Consider the following 17,673-nt stretch of genomic DNA (forward strand, 5'->3'; position numbering starts at 1 on the left):
ATTGTGTTTATTCGTTGAATCACAGGTTATACAAGAACAACATCATTAGCCCATATAGAACTCTATCTTTCTACTATTTAGGCTGAAAAACTTGTCAAGCAGCTTGTCACACAAGTTTTTTGATCATTGCTTGGCACAGTTGAACTTTATATGCAGTATGTTTTAATTTGAAAGGTCACCTGTTTCATTCTGTTTCTATGGTCTGCCACATTTTACAAGTTTCACCTTTCAACCCCTGCTGTGCTTAATGGCAATACAGCACAAAACAGCTGTGCTCAGTAAATGCACAATTTTAGGATATATAGCAACAGTGAAAATTGTATCAAAAATAAAGAATACAGAAAAAGATAACCAAGGCACCCTACCAAAACTGCTACTAAGACCCTCTTTAACTTTTCCCATAACTCAAAATAAATACCTAAACATATATATTCTTAAGCAAGAAGTATGTAGACATATTTTAGAATATGTAAATGGGTTACTTAATGCTAGGAGAAAAATCAGATTGAGTTATCTTTCTTTATTCGGGTGTGCTCCTTCTTTGGAGGATTATAAACAGTACGTAAATATGATGTAAATAGGATCACAATATGGCGGCCGATTTTGTTATTTTCGTATCAAAAATGAAGGCAGTCAATGACAAATACGTCTGAATTTTCTATTTATTTCACGGAAAACAAGTAAAACAATGTCTTCAACGAGTTTATTATGGTTTTCAACTTTCTGTCATTACGTTTCCTCCATGAAACTACGGTAAACATTGCAAATTGTGCCCAAGTTGTTGTATGCACATTTCTTCAAAGATAATTGCCGACTGTCCGATTCTATTTGAATGAATTAATGTTGATGATCATTAATGATCCATCCGATAAACAGATTACCTATAACAACAGATTATGACACCAGTTGTAACCGTTGATTAGCTTGGGGTCATAAACAAAGTGATAAAACTTTTCCCCAGGTAAAATTTAGTAATTAGCGTATCATATCAATACGAACAAATTAATATACAATCGATCTTCAAAAAAGGCAGGGCCCCTGGAAACTGTAAAAAGGGCACAGGGCGCCACTCGGGAAAGGGCAGGCGCCACGCCCTCTGAAAACGGCCTAGCTGGAACACTGGGTAGTTTAAGGCTCAAATATAATCTCAGTGCAAAAAGTGTATCAAATAAATTCTCATGATTAATACTGTGGATTCATTATTATTTGCTGGATACTGTAGATTCATTAATAATGACTAATTTTCATTGATTCTGAGGGTACAGGGGCACAAATTAATTTGTACAAGGAATAACAATTTTTTTATCAATTGGCTTCTATGCAGACTTTGTTAATAGATATAGGAAGATGTGGTGTGAGTGCCAATGAGACAACTCTCCATCCAAATAACAATTTAAAAATTAAACCATTATAGGTTAAAGTACGGCCTTCAACACGGAGCCTTGGCTCACACCGAACAACAATCTATAAAGGGCCCCAAAATTACTAATGTAAAACCATTCAAACGGGAAAACCAACGGTCTCATCCATATAAACAAAACGAGAAACGAGAACACGTATATATTACATAAACAAACGACAACTACTGTACATCAGATTCCTGTTAAGACCACAAAAACAAATGACTGCAAAAATGCAAGTTTTTTCTTAATCCACAAAAATGTGTCCCCTCAAAAATAAGTGAATCCAAGGTACCAATTTTCATGATTTCACAAATTCAAATGTCCAATGGTTAACCAATGCAACAAAATCAAATTTCTACATAAATACAATTTTTCCTCAATCAAGGAAAATCAGTAATTCTACAATAACCTGCAGAATATACCAAGGTTTCACAGTAGAACTATCAACAAACCTTTCAGGTTTCTGTGTCTTTGCCTCTTCCACATCAGTTGGTCCAATCAGATCTCTGAATTCATCAATGATATTTTCCCCAGTCTTGCCTTTGGTCAAGGCAAGCACATGACTGGGACCACTGGTCATAAACTTGACTAAGTCTTCAAAGAAGTCCTGTAAATACATATGTTGATACCATGTAAAGCAATTCTTTGGACCAGGTAAAAGTTGTCATACTTTCTTTTTTTTAAATGCTCTTAAAATTTCCTTAAATTTTTTTCAAAGGATAGTATCATTTTTTGTAGTTTGAAAAATTGACAGATTCAATTTTTGTGTATTTTTATTCTAATAGACTTCAATATCAACATTTGTGGTAGGAAAAATTTAAATGGCCATGGATGCATAAATTGATGGTTAGGACAAATTTCCTAAAAAATAAAATGCAAATTTTTGAATTTTCTCTCATATGCAATTGACATATCATAAATGCCATTTCAAATAATTTTTAATTAGATAAAATATGTCCATACTTCAAAGGTTTTTTCTACTTTTATAACATTGAGAAACCATCAAATGAGGATTGGTACTTACCTGGTCTTGTAAGTGAGTGTAGAACTGTCTGACTTCATCCTCCGTTAACTTTCTCTCCTCGTGTTTCAAGACTTCAATGCCTGCGGCTTTTATCTATGTAAAAATTAAATCGTTATTTGTTGTAATACAAAACTATTTTTCACCATGATTGGGATCATTTATTACCAAATTCAAAAGATATTTCAACTTGAAACACCCTAGTACGGTAATTTCAAGCCCGGGTGCGGGAATTTCTCGCTACTTTGAAGACCTGTTGGTAACCTTCTGCTGTTGTTTTTTCTATGGTCTTTGACACATTCCCCATTTCCATTCTCAATTTTATTAAACATTTACCAGGAATCTATCTCTAATTGAATGATCAAGTCATCACCACAGCAACAAAATGTATCCTTTAATTTCATATGAAGTGATGTGATGACTGCACACATCTTTAAATAATGTAATTTCTTTGAGTATGTTTGTGTACATGGTAATGTTAGGACTGTACTCATCTGTTAACCATGTTATTTACTTTTGGTGCATGTGTACATGGCAAAGTGATGACTATACACATCCTTTAGTCATGTAACTTTCTTTGAGTGTGTATATGTACATGGTAATGTTAAGACTGTATTCATCTGTAAGTCATGTAATTTACTTTGAGTATGTATGTGCACATGGTACTGTTCAGACTGTACTAATTTGTAAGCCATAAAAATTTCTTTCATCTGTATGTCATGTAATACGTTTGTTGTGTGTATGTGCACATGGTAATGTTATGACTGCACCCATCTGTAAGTCATGTAATCATACTTTGGGTATGTATGTGTACATGGTAATGTTAAGACTATACCCATCTGTACATCTACATATTAACTTACATCTTCAAGTATCTGGTCAACCTTTCCAGCTTCCACAGCATCTGGTTTGATTAAGGCTACGGTGACCTCCTTTACACCTTCTGTAAAACAGGGATAGAGCATTAGAATACACATATCTTATTTGAACGAATTATTGCTAAATTTTCAAATATGAATCATGTTCTAATTTTATTTTTATTCAATTAATAGGGTTCAAATATGAATTGGAATGAACATAATTTCTACAGAAATGAATCAATCAAAATAAAAATAAGTTATAATACAATATAATACATGAGTAATCAAAAGCTTGAGATCAGCCAATTTGCCTATGGAAAAGGTTATGCTATAAATGAATAAATAAATTTAAAATTCACTCCTGAACTGCTGCACTCCCAGGAATATTAGAAGCAGCAAAATAGTTTAAGACTATGCTCAAAATTCTATGACACTAAATGAAAATGCATAAACAAAATGTTATCTAAGTGTTGGCATGCAAGTTATCCCTTTAGTACGTCACCATGCATTCAAAATTACAACCATAGTATTTTTATCATGTATGTTATTAATACATATACCCTTTAGTATTACTATCGTCATACATACATATAACATAAACACATTAACATGATTAGCATGTCATAATGCATGTAAAAACATAAGGTTACTGAACATCCCAACAACTATTTTTTCAACTATAAATTTAATCTTCCATATAATGTATACTTTCAAAGCTTAAATAGATAAGGCCTTTTCTGAAGATTATAATAGCAGCAGTTTAAATATTAAACTAATAATTATAATATTCCATGCATTTTACAGATAAAAATATTTTTTTACTAAATTTTTTAGTGATTGTTACTACATTAAATGTTAATAGCTAGTTACCATGATTAAAGCAGACAAAATAAACTACTTACTTATTTATAACAGTTTTTAAAAAATGGAATCAATTTTGTTCAAATCACTTTTTTAAATCAATCATTATCAATGTAAAAAATATCAACTGATATTCTTTTCAATTTCTTTAAAACAACTTTTTACAACATTTTACTCAAAATAAAAATAATTAAAGCCAAACAAGATATACTGACTACACAAGATGAACCCATAATAAGCACACATTTAAACAACTGAAAGACAACCATTAAATCATATTTGATGAGGTGGAATATGACCCTGTTAATTGAAATAAAAAAAAAATCTTCATAATTAATCATTAATTATTTAGTAATCTTAATTTTCATAAAATATACCGTATTTGGTCGTGTATAATACGCACTATTTCAAATTTGGAAAGTAATTGGAGAGGTGAAGCAAGTATTTATCGTTTTTTTCTGAGCATGAAAATAGAGAAGACCACATGCAAGAAAATTGATTAAGCATATGTCCTCAAGATGCATTTATCTTAAATCTTCAGTAACATGAGTAATTAACAATAACATGTACTACATCATGCATACAAGAAAAATAAACACCATGTCAAGCATTCAAATTTTCATAGAGTTTTCTCCCCTTGCCAAACATTCAAAACTTCAAAGAGTTTTCTCCTTTTTCTATAAAATAATTTTTCCTTAATCCCTGGATAAACCAAGTGCACTCATCTTGTAAAAATAATTGATTGTTTACTGATTTAATGAAAATATTTTAAAGTTGATCAAACTAACAAATAAATATACTACTTTTGGGGATATTAAAGTGTTCCAAAAAAACAAAAAAAATCAAATTAAATATATTCAAGTTAAGTTTTTTTTTAAATTTTTGACAGATGTTTTTTAAAATGACATGATGTTTATTTAAAGCACAGGGTGACTTGAAATGTACAACCTGATAAATCTAGAGTGTCACCATAATTAATGATTTCTCCCTTATATCTTAATCGATTCATTTCTGTAAAAATAAGAAGGAAAAGCTAATTGTATACACTGACTACAACTTAATATATAATTTAATTTATCATTTTAATTTTCATCTCTCAAGTTTTTTCTTTTATATTTTAATTCCTCACAAGCATTGTTCAGGTGTGTAAGCTGGAAAAATATTTTCGCATTGTGTATTTTTTCAGGTATAGCTAGTCCTTTGAAAAAAATAAACACATGCATACACATTTTTTAAAAACACTTGTTATGGAGGGAAAAATTTAAATCAGCAAGACAGATTGGTCTCAATTACCAAACTTTCATCCTTTAATTTACTGTAAAGTTACATAGCTCAGTAGATCTTGAAATTCAAAATTAACATGCAAGATTTAGAAAAGGACCAATCTGCCTGGCCTCATTAGTTTCACAATAACAGCATGTCTTTAATGGAAAAATTCAAAAGCTTTTGGCAAAAGTAGAAACCACTGTTTCTTTCGTTTTAGAATTTTCTTTTATTCAGTATTTTGAAAAATAACTGCTGTTATTTTGAAAGGGGTTTTTATCTTCTGCAAAGGGTTAACACACAACAATGTTATATCATTAAAAGTGTTAAAATAAAAATAAATTATAAAAATCATTCTGAAAAACTGCAACAAAATTGATTATCTTTAAACAGATTCTGCATATTTGACAAAAACACAAAACACATGACATTATTTGTAAATAAATCTGCATATTCATACACACAAATACACTGTGCTTAAAAATATCATTGAAAGTGTTTTATCTGATTAAAGATCTGATTAGCCTACATGTATGACTTTGTATGTTCTTTTAGCCATGATTCAAACAGTGATCTTTAATGAAATAATTTACTTTCAATTGTACTTTTAAAGTAAGTATTACAGTGATACCTTGACTTGGAACTCCTTTAGAAGGAGGACGTCCTGATTTTATGAAATAAGGAAAAAATGTTATAAAAGTACATTTACATCGATAAACGATTATTTTGTTTTTTAAAGAGCATTATTGTTTGTCTTTTAAAATTACAAGATCTGCAAAATTTTAAAGAAACCTAAGTTATCATAACAAAACTACAAAATTTTCAGTAAAAGAACCAATATATGTCTAGTTCTCTTGGACAGTATGAAAGTTTAAAAAATGACAATTCAACTTTAAAATGTACCTTATACAAGTATTTCATTTAGAAAAAGAAAATTAATCTGAATACTGTAGAGACTAGTAGCCTTGAATTGTGCACTAAAAATAACTTTCTAATAATTATGAAGACTAGGAGCCTTGACTTTCTTTTGCAATCTGAACTATGTTTTTGGGACACAAACTAACGTAACATTTTCAAAGAAGAAAGTGGCTTGTGGATCATTCATTATATCAAAGAATGTAACTTATACACCAAAACCAATAAAAAAAATGCTCTGAAAAAATAATGTTTTCCCACTGTAAAACAATGAAAACTTAGGACCATTAGAACAAATAGTTAAATACACCATGACAGGACAACAAGAACGATACTTTGATGATGATACTGGAATATTTTTTTACATGTAACACCATTCTTCAGTATCACCCTCCTTGTACCGTTAATGTTAAAAGGGTCATTATCAAAATACAAATAGTTTAAATTTGCTGTTGAAAAATAACTTCTAATTCTCTTACTGATATCAACATAATGATTAAGTTAAAATCAATAATGATAGAATTTGAACAAAAATTTCAGGGGTAATATTGGTTAGCTTATAAAACAATTAAATTCTTTTTAAGAAGCAGGAATTGCTAAAAATCAATTTAAATTTGACTGTCAAGATTTTTTTCTGCTGCATAAAATATAAAAAGCTTAATAGTTAATTCCTATATATGTTGATATAGGAATGTACAAGAAGCTGATTGTTATCAATATTTGCAGAGCATTATTTTCAACAAGATATTTAAACTAGGTGTAAATGGACTGTCAACATTGAAGGAAATAATGAACAGTACTATCAATGATTATGGCACAGGCACTTGTCTCAAAAGAAAAAATTCCTATATACCTTAATATAACACAAGGTACTTAACTAATTAAGTTTGAGACGAATGCAAAAAAACATCCAGTTGACTGACTTCTGAGGCCTGCTACTTATGACCCCGATAACAATGATAGTCGTGTCCTTTACCATTGTGTAGATAAATCAATTTAGATTTACGGCATATTAAGTTTAAGTAGGTTTGACAACCGAAATAAAAAAATAACGAGAATTTCGGGACTGTGTCATTTTTCAAAAAATTTAGTTAAGTACCTTGTGTTATATTAAGGTAAATAGGAATATTTTTTTTTGAGACAAGTGCCTGTGGATTATGGGACTAAAAAATGATAATTCAGGATCATACAAAAATATAAGGTCAATGTTAATAAAAAGGATTTAACACGCATTGGAAAATGGGATTCAATTTTCAATTAAAACATACGCTTTTCCTCTGAAAATAATTTAAGAAATTAAATAAAATATCTGATAGTTATATCGTTTTGTTAATACAATCTAAAGTTATGTTTAGTTCTTTTAAAAGAGTTATCAACAAATTTTTAAATTCATTATAAGTTACAACACTTAAAAATTATTTATGCTGTTGTTTAAATTTTCTACCTTTTCTACCTTTTCATTACATGAAAAAGCATTTCTCAATTTTTTTACGATTCAAAATGTTTAATACCAAATAAATTTAAAAAAAAAGTTCCATCCAAAGTTTTGGATGTCATAACATTGTAGGCAAAAAATAAAATAAGTTTTGATTATAGTGCCATGTTGAGACTTCTCTACACAGCCAACTATGCAAAATCTACACATTTAGAAGTATAAAGATGTAATAAGTACATCACAAAGAAAACTAAACAAGACAATTTATTTTAAGAAAATATCTAAAAACTCTGTAGAAAACGGAATAAACTATTATTTGATGTTGGAATATACATTCCAATAATAAAATAGTAATAAAATAAGACAAGTACCTTCTTCCTCTTCCTCTTCTTCCTTATCTGTTTCCTTTTCTTTAGCCTCTAATTGAGCAATGAATGGATCCTTGATCTGATACAAATAATAGAAAATTATTCAGGAAAAATATGAAGTTCAAAAGGACTGATAAAATATAAAAACATGTATGTATGCACCTTATAACAATGAAGCTTCATATTGTTTTTCAACAATATAAATCACAGCAATTTTTCAACAATATAAATCACAGCAATTTTTCAAGGTTTTTTCCTGCTTATAATATTGGCGAGAATATTTTTACTTCTATAGGACTTTATGGTGAACAACCTTAAAAATTTAAGGTTTGATGGTCACAAATACCTGTTTACTGGCTCCACTGGCATATTCCCATTAAACTGAATTTGTGACCATCAAATCACTAACTGACGCAGTAGGACCTTAAAATACCATACAGTTAGATCCCGTTCACACTAGGACATTTTTATCGATTTAATCTAGACCGGTTCACTTTAGATCGGTTTAAGGGCTAATGTGAACGCATTGAATCGATCTTCAATCGGTCTTAACTAAAACACCAAATGAGGTAGTTTAGTTTGAATCGATCTAAAGTAAACCGATCTTACTTTAGATGTGAACGCATAAATCGGTTTAAACTGGTACGATTGAATCGAAAATAACGTATGCGCATGTATAGCGGCAAAACTATCTCAGAGGTTCGTTGTTTAACCCATATGAAAACATGTTGTCTTTGCCGAAGCATAGATATGTGAAATCTGTGTCTTCTTTTCTTATGTTGATTTTTTTTTCTTTGCAGGAACCGCAGTATTTCCAGCGTCGTGTTGTAACTTCGTTGCTACAGTTATTTTTTTTCAAAATTAAAAGGAAACTGTAATAACACCAGTATCATTTTAACTTGTGATTCAAGAGAAACAATAACTTTATCCAAATTTTTTTCCCAAGTGTGTGTATCAGTGTATCAACACATGAATTTGATAAATCAGTTCTATTTATACACAGTGTTTACGGTTTTAAGGGCAAAAAGGTTAGACAGATTGCGTTTTTAATTGTAGTGTGAATGCAGTGGTTCAGATTAGACCGATAGAGATCGTTATGATTAAAGATAATGTGAACGCTAACTGGTTTTATTTAGATCCATTTAAATTAGATCGATAAAAAAAATGCTAGTGTGAACAGGGTCTTATAAACAAAATGAAATTTTAATGTTGGTCCCTTTTGCAGGGTTCTTATAACAACTCAATTTTCAAGCAAGCTTTGCATAGATTTTTTTCAACCCAAAATAGTATAATACAATTAATGTATTTTAATGATGACCTATAGTTGTTAATTTCTGTGCCATTTTAGTCTTTTGTGGATAGTTGTCTCATTGGCAATCATACCACATCTTCTTTTTTATATATTCATTTGCATAAGTTTGTTTTCTATCTGACACAGCTCGTCATCCTTTTTTTATTACCAACCTCTTTTCTCTCTGAACCACCATCTAAACATTTGTGTTCCTGCTTCAGTTGTTCTGTAATAGTTCTAAGAATCTTTGGTGAGTTAGCTCCCCTTACCACTGCTACCAGGCATCCTCCCTAAAACAATTATATACATTTGAACTTATTAGTTCCTTTTTTTTGCTGTACAGAATTGAACTTAATAACTGGACCCCAGAAGTAATACATGATAGTGATAGGTATCTTTATAAAAAATCATTGTAATGCAAAATTAAACAAATTGAGCCATTATATATTTGCAGAGCCAAATTCATAGCTGGAAATATGGTTCTTCTCATTCTTTATATTTTTTTTATATCCTTGATCTATGCCACACTTCACACATCAGCAATTAAATATAAATCATAAATGTTGATAATTATAATCTCTAACCAATAAAATATTGTTAAAATAATCTTTAACCAAGAATAAACTATACTTACAGCATAGAAAAGGAAGCAAGGTTCACAGTGCCCTCTATACTTGTCTAATGAATCAATCATGTCTGCTTTGGCCTACAATATTTTCAATTAAACAAATAAATTCTACTATAATAACCAAAATACTGTCTTTCTATATACCATCACTCATAATACAAAGTATTTTTCTCTGATTTATTTTTTGTGAAATTTTTCTTTATAAATGCAACAAATATATGATATTTTTAAAAACCATCAAATTCTATGCAACAGATTCAATCATGATTGAATAAAATCTTCTTTTAATATTAATATTAAACCCTTTATTACATTAATTCCTGGCCATTACATTATACATTAAACTCTTCTTTACATTGAAACTTAATATAACTAGCCTGAATTTTCACTACTTTCATTCTAAATATTTGTTATCAATTCTCATATTACATGTATTAAGGGAGAAATGTTAAATTGAGATATATGAGACAATTTAGCACAAGATTAAGTGTAAAAGGTAGAAAAACAGTGGACAGAATAATTTATTATCACATGCAATGTAGTTTTCTCGATTTAGTTGAATTAAAGCACATGCAATTTTCAAATTCAATTCAAGTTTTCAACTTTCATGCACTAATTTTCTGTACCTGCAAAACATAATCTAATAGTTAACCTTTTACTCCAAACATATAGCAACACTATATCATTGATGGATATTATTTGCCTGGAGTTTAGTTACAAAAGACCAACAACCAGAAAGTGAGATTGGAACAACAGTAACAAGTACAAAAGAATCAGAAAGATGCTCAATTTATCAAATTACTATTTAAGTAGAAAGATGATTTTCCAGAACTTAAATCAGAACTAAAGCTCCAGTTCTAAAACATTTCATGTCTTAAAAAATAGTCCTTTTGAATAAACAAAAAGGTATATGTATGACATCTGCAAGACATAACTTTTTTTAATAAGTCATTAAGAAATCTCATTGACATCTCTAAATGAATTTTTCTTGCTTTTATATTGCATCATTTTAAACTACAAAATAATGAATAGCAAAACTAGATTCTACTATAATATATATCTTCTAAGGCATGGTCTTGAATGAATGCTCAAGATCGAATAGAAATTAGGAATGCTGAGAAATAAAGAACAACAGGTTCATACTAGTATTTGATAGGACCTAACATTTTACAAACTTCACTTCAGCTGATGGATAGATTGAGTATCTCTTCAGAAGTTCAGTGTTAAGAACCATTCTTATATTCTTTAGCTCAGGAAAATTGGTTTTTTTTAAACATTCGTCAAAGACTTTTATTTTATCAAAATAAAATGTCTGGACTCCAAACATGGCTTTTTAGTGACTAAGTCTATAAAATGTGTCTAGAGTAGTCTGACATGAAAATTTACGATTGGTAGGGAAGCAGGAAACACAATTATATTGGTGTGCAGTCTTATCACCATGTTTAAATGTTCCTTTTTTGAATAACTTATAAATCCTATAGCTGAAGTGAAGCCAATAATTTGACCCTGCCCAGCCTTGCTAATCATAAAAAATAGTAAGATATTGAAAAAGGGAGATAACTCCACTGAAAGGGGAGATCACTAAAAGAAATAAGTACTACAAACTACACTAGTCAATCTAGATCTCAAACTATGATTATATATTGAAGACTAGACTACATTCTCTGACTGCAGATCAGTGTCATGTGACTTACAGTCGCAAACCTTAAAAGGTCATCTCCAAGTTCATTTTTTAATCGGCGGAGATTCGCTACCATACCCGAACATGGACCACACCATTCCTGATATACATCCACCACTACAGTTTATAACAAAACATATGTTATTGTGGTTAATATAAAACTTAATTCTTAAAACCAAACTGTTAAAAAAAGATTGTTTAATACTGTCAACTGAAAATCTGTCTTGCTTATATTCCACTCTAAAATGTTATTAAATTGCAAATTTTATAAACGTTAGTCAAATGAAACATAATCAGGTACATTTGTCTGTTAGCCTCTAATTTTAGTAGATGTTATGTTTAACATTTTTACATGAATATAGCAAGACATTTTTCCAAGTTTACAGCAATTAACATATCAAAAATAAAAAACAAAGACCATTTCAGATATTGCATCAAATAAGAAAAATTGATTGGTAATCAACTTCATAACCAAGTTGCAAGGGGAGGTAGTAATTACGAGAAAATTCCTCCAACAAAAAAAATGAAAATAAATCAAGAAATAATCTGGTTAAAATAACAGGTGTCTTTGCGAAAAGTATTGAGGAATATTTCAAATTTGAAAATCTCTGAAATGATCTCATGGCTGAAATAAAACATGTGACCATTAATCATGACATATGTAATTTCAACATTAAAACAGGAACTGTGAAATATATGTTGAGTTTAACATTCACCTAATTTTAAAGACCTCAGTCTTCAATTTAAGATTTTAGACAGTTCCAAAACAAAATATTCACAATTCCTGTTAAATATGCATTGTTACATGTCAAACAATAAACCAATCTCCAACACTCCTTTGACAATAACTTACAGTACAAAATTTCAGGAGGGGATCTCCCATTTCATTTTTTATTTTTTTAAAGTTGCTGACCATTCCAGTACAAGGTCCACACCATTCCTGATAAACATCTATCACTAAATGTCAAAACATATTCATTAAATACATGATACATTAATAACACATTCTCTAAAAACTGGCCCTCTTGACCACCAAAAATTATGTAGGTCCACCAAATTTAAGTGAAATGGTGGTTCTGATGTTCATTTCCAACATAAGTTTGTATGATGGTTTAATAGATTTTTTTAGGTTCCTGGTACATGAATCAGTGTATTTACATGTAGTCGCTCGAAATTACTATATTTAACAAATGTGTTCAACCACCAGATTTGTACTGTAGTTTTTATGGTCCTCATGATCACAACTCTCAAAAAAGATTATGGGAACAATAAATTTGTATTCCTTGGTTCAATCTCCAAGGGTTCCAAAACTTTTTGGAATAGAGCAAAGCAGATTTAGAGAATTTAACACAGCTTGAAATCAATTACCTCTAATAAAACAAATCTTTTAAAGTGAGGACAAGTTGGGTTTGATAATTGAATCTTTCTAATTTTGTCTTTTCTAATACTACTCAATAACTGAGAATAAAATTGAAAAAGGGGAAATAAATCTATCTAAATGTTATTGTTTTGGAAACTGTGAGTAAACCTTATAAAATGCTGATTTTTTGTGAAAGGGGGAATAATTCCTATGAAATGCTGATTTTTGCAAAAGGGGACATAACTCTTATATAAATGCTGATTACCATTTAATCCCTCTTTAGATAGTAAATCTTCCCATTCTTCTTGTGACTCTATCTGCATCTGCAGTTGAATCTCTGCCTTTCTTCTTCCTGCCATTTTGTCTTTTTTCTTATCAGCCTGAAAAATTTGATAAAAAAGTTAGTTGTTTTGAAAAATACAAATTGTATATTTAGATTAAATTTTATAACAGTGTTTCTGCAAAGTCATCCACAATTATAGGTGTGAAATTATACAAGTATCGTAACTATTCAACAGTAACTCTTTTTTCCTTTTGAAACACCTGAAATAAAAAGAACAATTAAAACATGCACATTTATACATCTCAGAATTGCCAGAGTCATCTCTAGACCTATGTTTTAACAATTGTTTTAGACCTTATGAGTAAATACACAAACCTTCAGTGAGTTTTAAAAACAAAATCCTTAAGAAGTTGCAATGCCATAGAAGCAAACTTTCTCATGAATTTTAGATTAAAATATAAAAACTGAACAAATAAAAAACAATTTAAAAATATGTGAAAGATGTTTGAAAATTATTTTTACTTTTAAAACAATTTTTTTAGACCTTATGAGTAAATACACAAACCTTCAGTGAGTTTTAAAAACAAAATCCTTAAGAAGTTGCAATGCCATAGAAGCAAACTTTCTCATGAATTTTAGATTAAAATATAAAAACTGAACAAATAAAAAACAATTTAAAAATATGTGAAAGATGTTTGAAAATTATTTTTACTAAAACAATTTTTTTTAACTTCTTTAAAGTTTTTTCTTTTAGTCACTTAAATTATTTTATGTTCTTTTAATAGTCATATTAAAATATTAAAGTATAAATATATTAAAATGTGGGAAGTACATGTATACTATTGTAATACAACAACAAAATATTTCAGATTCATAACTTTTTACTCAAGTCTTTGGATTCAGATGCCACAAAAAGGGAGAAGAACAATTCTAAAAAGTGAACTTTTATAGCCACTTACATTTGTAAGTATATATACAGCTACAAAGAAAATATTGTTATGTCAAATTAAGAATCCATTCTATTAAACTTCAACAAAATAACAACAATTATGGGACCACTTCTATAAAAAAGAATTTTAACCTTATATTCTGAAAACAATATTTTAATCAGCTGCTTCCCTCTTAATTCTAAACTTTTGCATACAAAAAGACCTAAATTATGCATAAAATTGATGAAAAACAGTGTAAAGTTGAAATTTTGTGAGGCTGCTTCATTATTGAAGTACAAAAGTTATACTTCAATTTCAATATGGCTATTCCTTAGTGACTTTGTACTACATGCATTAATATATTACAAGTTACAACAGAAAAATACAAGATATTTTAAAATATTGCACTGTGCTTACAGAAATGATATTGTGTTTTACATTTATTGTGCAAGGCACACATTTATATAAACAAAATAAAAATGTGACCGAAATCATGCATAATTTGTACACGTCATATTTTTTCATGCAATGTGCCAGACACAGCTAGGCTCACCACATTAGCATTGTCACTTGTGTCAGCAGACAATATCTCCTCGTTGCTTCCTACTTTTTGCCGCATTTTAAAAACTAGAAGAAATATCTGTTAGAATGAATTTTATGTTTTTTTTTAAAACAATGATGGCATTGGAACATTAAATTTTCTAATATATATTTATCTCATTATGCATTTTTCGAAATCTTTTAAATTTTATACATGTTATATGTTCAATTTTTGTGGGGTTTTTTTCTCAAAAAAATAATATTCAGATAAATTTTTATTGTGGTTTTATTATCTGAATTATGTCTATTGTCAATCAAGACAATATTGCCAAATATACAATGATAAAATGAAAATAATAACACTGGAAAGCATTCTTGCTTTATAAAACAAAAACGATAAGCAAGAAAGACAATAACAGAATCTACATCAATAATACTTTTCATATTGCAACCCTGTTTGTTTCCTGGTGACATCCAAAATAAAAAATAGTATCCTTATTTTTAAATACATTTGCATTTAATGCTCATTGTTCGGTTCATGGCTGTCTGTTTAGAAAGTGAATGAAGGCTTTCCATTAACTCTTAAGATGGAGAAAAGTAATGAAATGCTGTTCCTTATAAATATTTGTGTACTGCTTATTTCATACAGTGCAGGTACAAGATTAGAACCAAGTTTTTTTTTATCTGCAATTTGAAATCCCAAGACACACAGCCATGAATATCTTTTCTTTTCAATAAGAATACATTTTCTTCTAAAGTTATGTATGCTTATTCTTAGGTTCAATCAATTCAGCTGTTTTTTTATGAATTTAATAATAATGTATATATGCATAATGCAAACAGAATATTTATGGTTCCAATGAAAATGATTAAATTAACACCTCAAACTGCATAGCATTACACAAAATTGTACAAACATACATGTAGGCAAAATAAATTCACATGTGGTTAATAATTGTCATTTTATAATTCCTCAAACTTTACTGAAATATTGAATAAAGAGTTTTTCACCCTTAAAAAAATTGTTGTGATCAGAATAAGCAGCATCATGAACATAAGCCACATAAGTTTTTTGACAGGTCACCTAAAGACTAGCTAATTAAAATAGAAAAAACAAACAATGCTGTAAAATTCAATCATAAATCGTTAGTATTTACCATAGCTTTTTCTTTATATTAAAAAAATATAAACATATAAAATATAACAAATGTGTTATGGTCATGGTACTTTGACGGAAGTTGTACATGTATTTCGTTCACACACAGAAAGGATAAATTTTTAGAAAACTATAAAGTACTAAACTGATCCAATTCCCAGTTAAGAACATTTTTAAAGAAAACATTGTCCTTTTAAATGAGATGTAAGGCTGCCAAACACAAAGTGTCACAAGATTGCCTGGAGAAATATGACCACACAGTCTAACTCACATAAACTGGAAGAAGAAGCATCATAGTGCCTAGAGTGTAACTTTTTACATGTACACCCAAATAAACAGTTATAAATGGCAAGAAGAAACCACTAGCTAGCTTTCTTATGACAGGAAAACTGACAATCCTAGTCTATTAAGATAGCGATTGAATGCATCAACAATGTGCGGGATTAAAGCTAACAACCTTAAAATTGCCAGGCTAGTGATACAGTAGATGAACAGCTTAGACAGTTCAGTTCTCTTTAATTCTCCGACAACCTACATGTAGTCATGACTATACCACTTATATACACCTTACATGTACATGTATTTCTTACCACTACCTGACATCCCAAAGGTTCTCGTTAAATTTTGATGTCATAATAGAAAATATCTGGCGACACATGTATGGAAAAGTGATTGCTGCATTCGGTGTTAGTATGGAACCGGGATACCGCTGTGGCCAGTGTGGGTCAAGTAGCGCAAAATTTTCCAAAACATCAATAATATGGTATATATTATGGGGACAAAGTCCCCAATTACGGTAGAAAAATCAATGAAAAAAAATTTCCCGAATTTTTCATTGTACTAATGAACTCAAAATCGTTAACGTTTTTTTTCAGATCTAGTTCCTGTTCCGGTTTTCCCGCATTTGCGCAGAAATCTGTCTTGTTTGCATGAGACTTTGATTTTTTTTTTATATTTATCAGTCTAGTAAAACATAAGATTGGATCTCAATACAAATTCAATTTTAATAATTGTTTGATATGAAAAAAAACCGTTACGTTACCTGATGAAAGCGTTTCTTTTGTTTACATCGAATATGACGTCATAACTTAAAGAACGTCACAGCTAATTCCCTAACAACAGAACCAAAATCGGGAACGTTACGTACGGTATTTCGGTTTCTTTTATCAACATGATTGAATTAAGAAAATAATACATACAGACTTCGTCCCCATTCACAGGTTATGCCTGCCTCATATTACTCTACCTTGAGTCAAATTACTCATACACACCTTTTAAATAGAAGACAATCTCTCTATTATTTTAAATCTAAATTGTAATACACAACCAAGAGGTGTCGAATTTAACAAGGGATCATGCCATCATGGGATGCTTGTGTCAACTTGTAAGGAAAGCAACAGATCATTTTATTTCTTTGTATGCACTTTTCTTGACACCAAGTGTGTCCAAAACAAAACTGAACGTATAATTTGTCAAATTTTCTTGAAAAACACTTTTTAAAGAGTACAAACCTATTAGCAAAGGACTCTGTATTCAAACCTTACGGCACACAGCAAATTGTTTATCGTTGCTGGGAGAAAACTGTAAAACTACTTCCGGTGAAATTTCATTGGCTGACATAAGCTAGGGAGTTATCTACCCGTTACGCGCGGGAAAGAGAGATTGAATTTTAATAATTT

At 29.8% G+C, this 17,673-nt stretch overlaps 1 protein-coding gene across 17 annotated transcripts in view; it reads right to left on the reverse strand.

Moving 5' to 3' along the window:
* The window catches only part of LOC134694860 (thioredoxin domain-containing protein 6-like), a 57,518-nt gene extending 39,895 nt beyond the window's left edge, over positions 1–17,623 (reverse strand). For 11 of the 17 annotated variants that reach the window (XM_063555956.1, XM_063555949.1, XM_063555945.1 and 8 more), the window contains exons 1-11: positions 17,506–17,618; positions 13,352–13,466; positions 12,580–12,683; positions 10,052–10,123; positions 9,591–9,707; positions 8,130–8,205; positions 6,040–6,072; positions 5,094–5,156; positions 3,288–3,367; positions 2,428–2,520; positions 1,856–2,010 (exon numbers count right to left, since the gene is read on the reverse strand). In XM_063555956.1, coding sequence (XP_063412026.1) covers positions 1,856–2,010; positions 2,428–2,520; positions 3,288–3,367; positions 5,094–5,156; positions 6,040–6,072; positions 8,130–8,205; positions 9,591–9,707; positions 10,052–10,123; positions 12,580–12,683; positions 13,352–13,445 — 887 coding nt within the window. In that variant the 5' untranslated portion in view covers positions 13,446–13,466; positions 17,506–17,618. Of the gene's footprint in view, positions 1–1,855; positions 2,011–2,427; positions 2,521–3,287; positions 3,368–5,093; positions 5,157–6,039; positions 6,073–8,129; positions 8,206–9,590; positions 9,708–10,051; positions 10,124–11,739; positions 11,844–12,579; positions 12,684–13,351; positions 13,467–17,505 lie in introns of all 17 variants that reach the window. The other 6 variants (XM_063555941.1, XM_063555942.1, XM_063555943.1 and 3 more) reach the window with 6 other exon arrangements.
* Between the last annotated feature and the right edge of the window lie 50 nt (positions 17,624–17,673).

This window comes from Mytilus trossulus, chromosome 13, assembly GCF_036588685.1.
Source record: "Mytilus trossulus isolate FHL-02 chromosome 13, PNRI_Mtr1.1.1.hap1, whole genome shotgun sequence".
In the NCBI taxonomy this organism is placed as follows: domain Eukaryota; kingdom Metazoa; phylum Mollusca; class Bivalvia; order Mytilida; family Mytilidae; genus Mytilus; species Mytilus trossulus.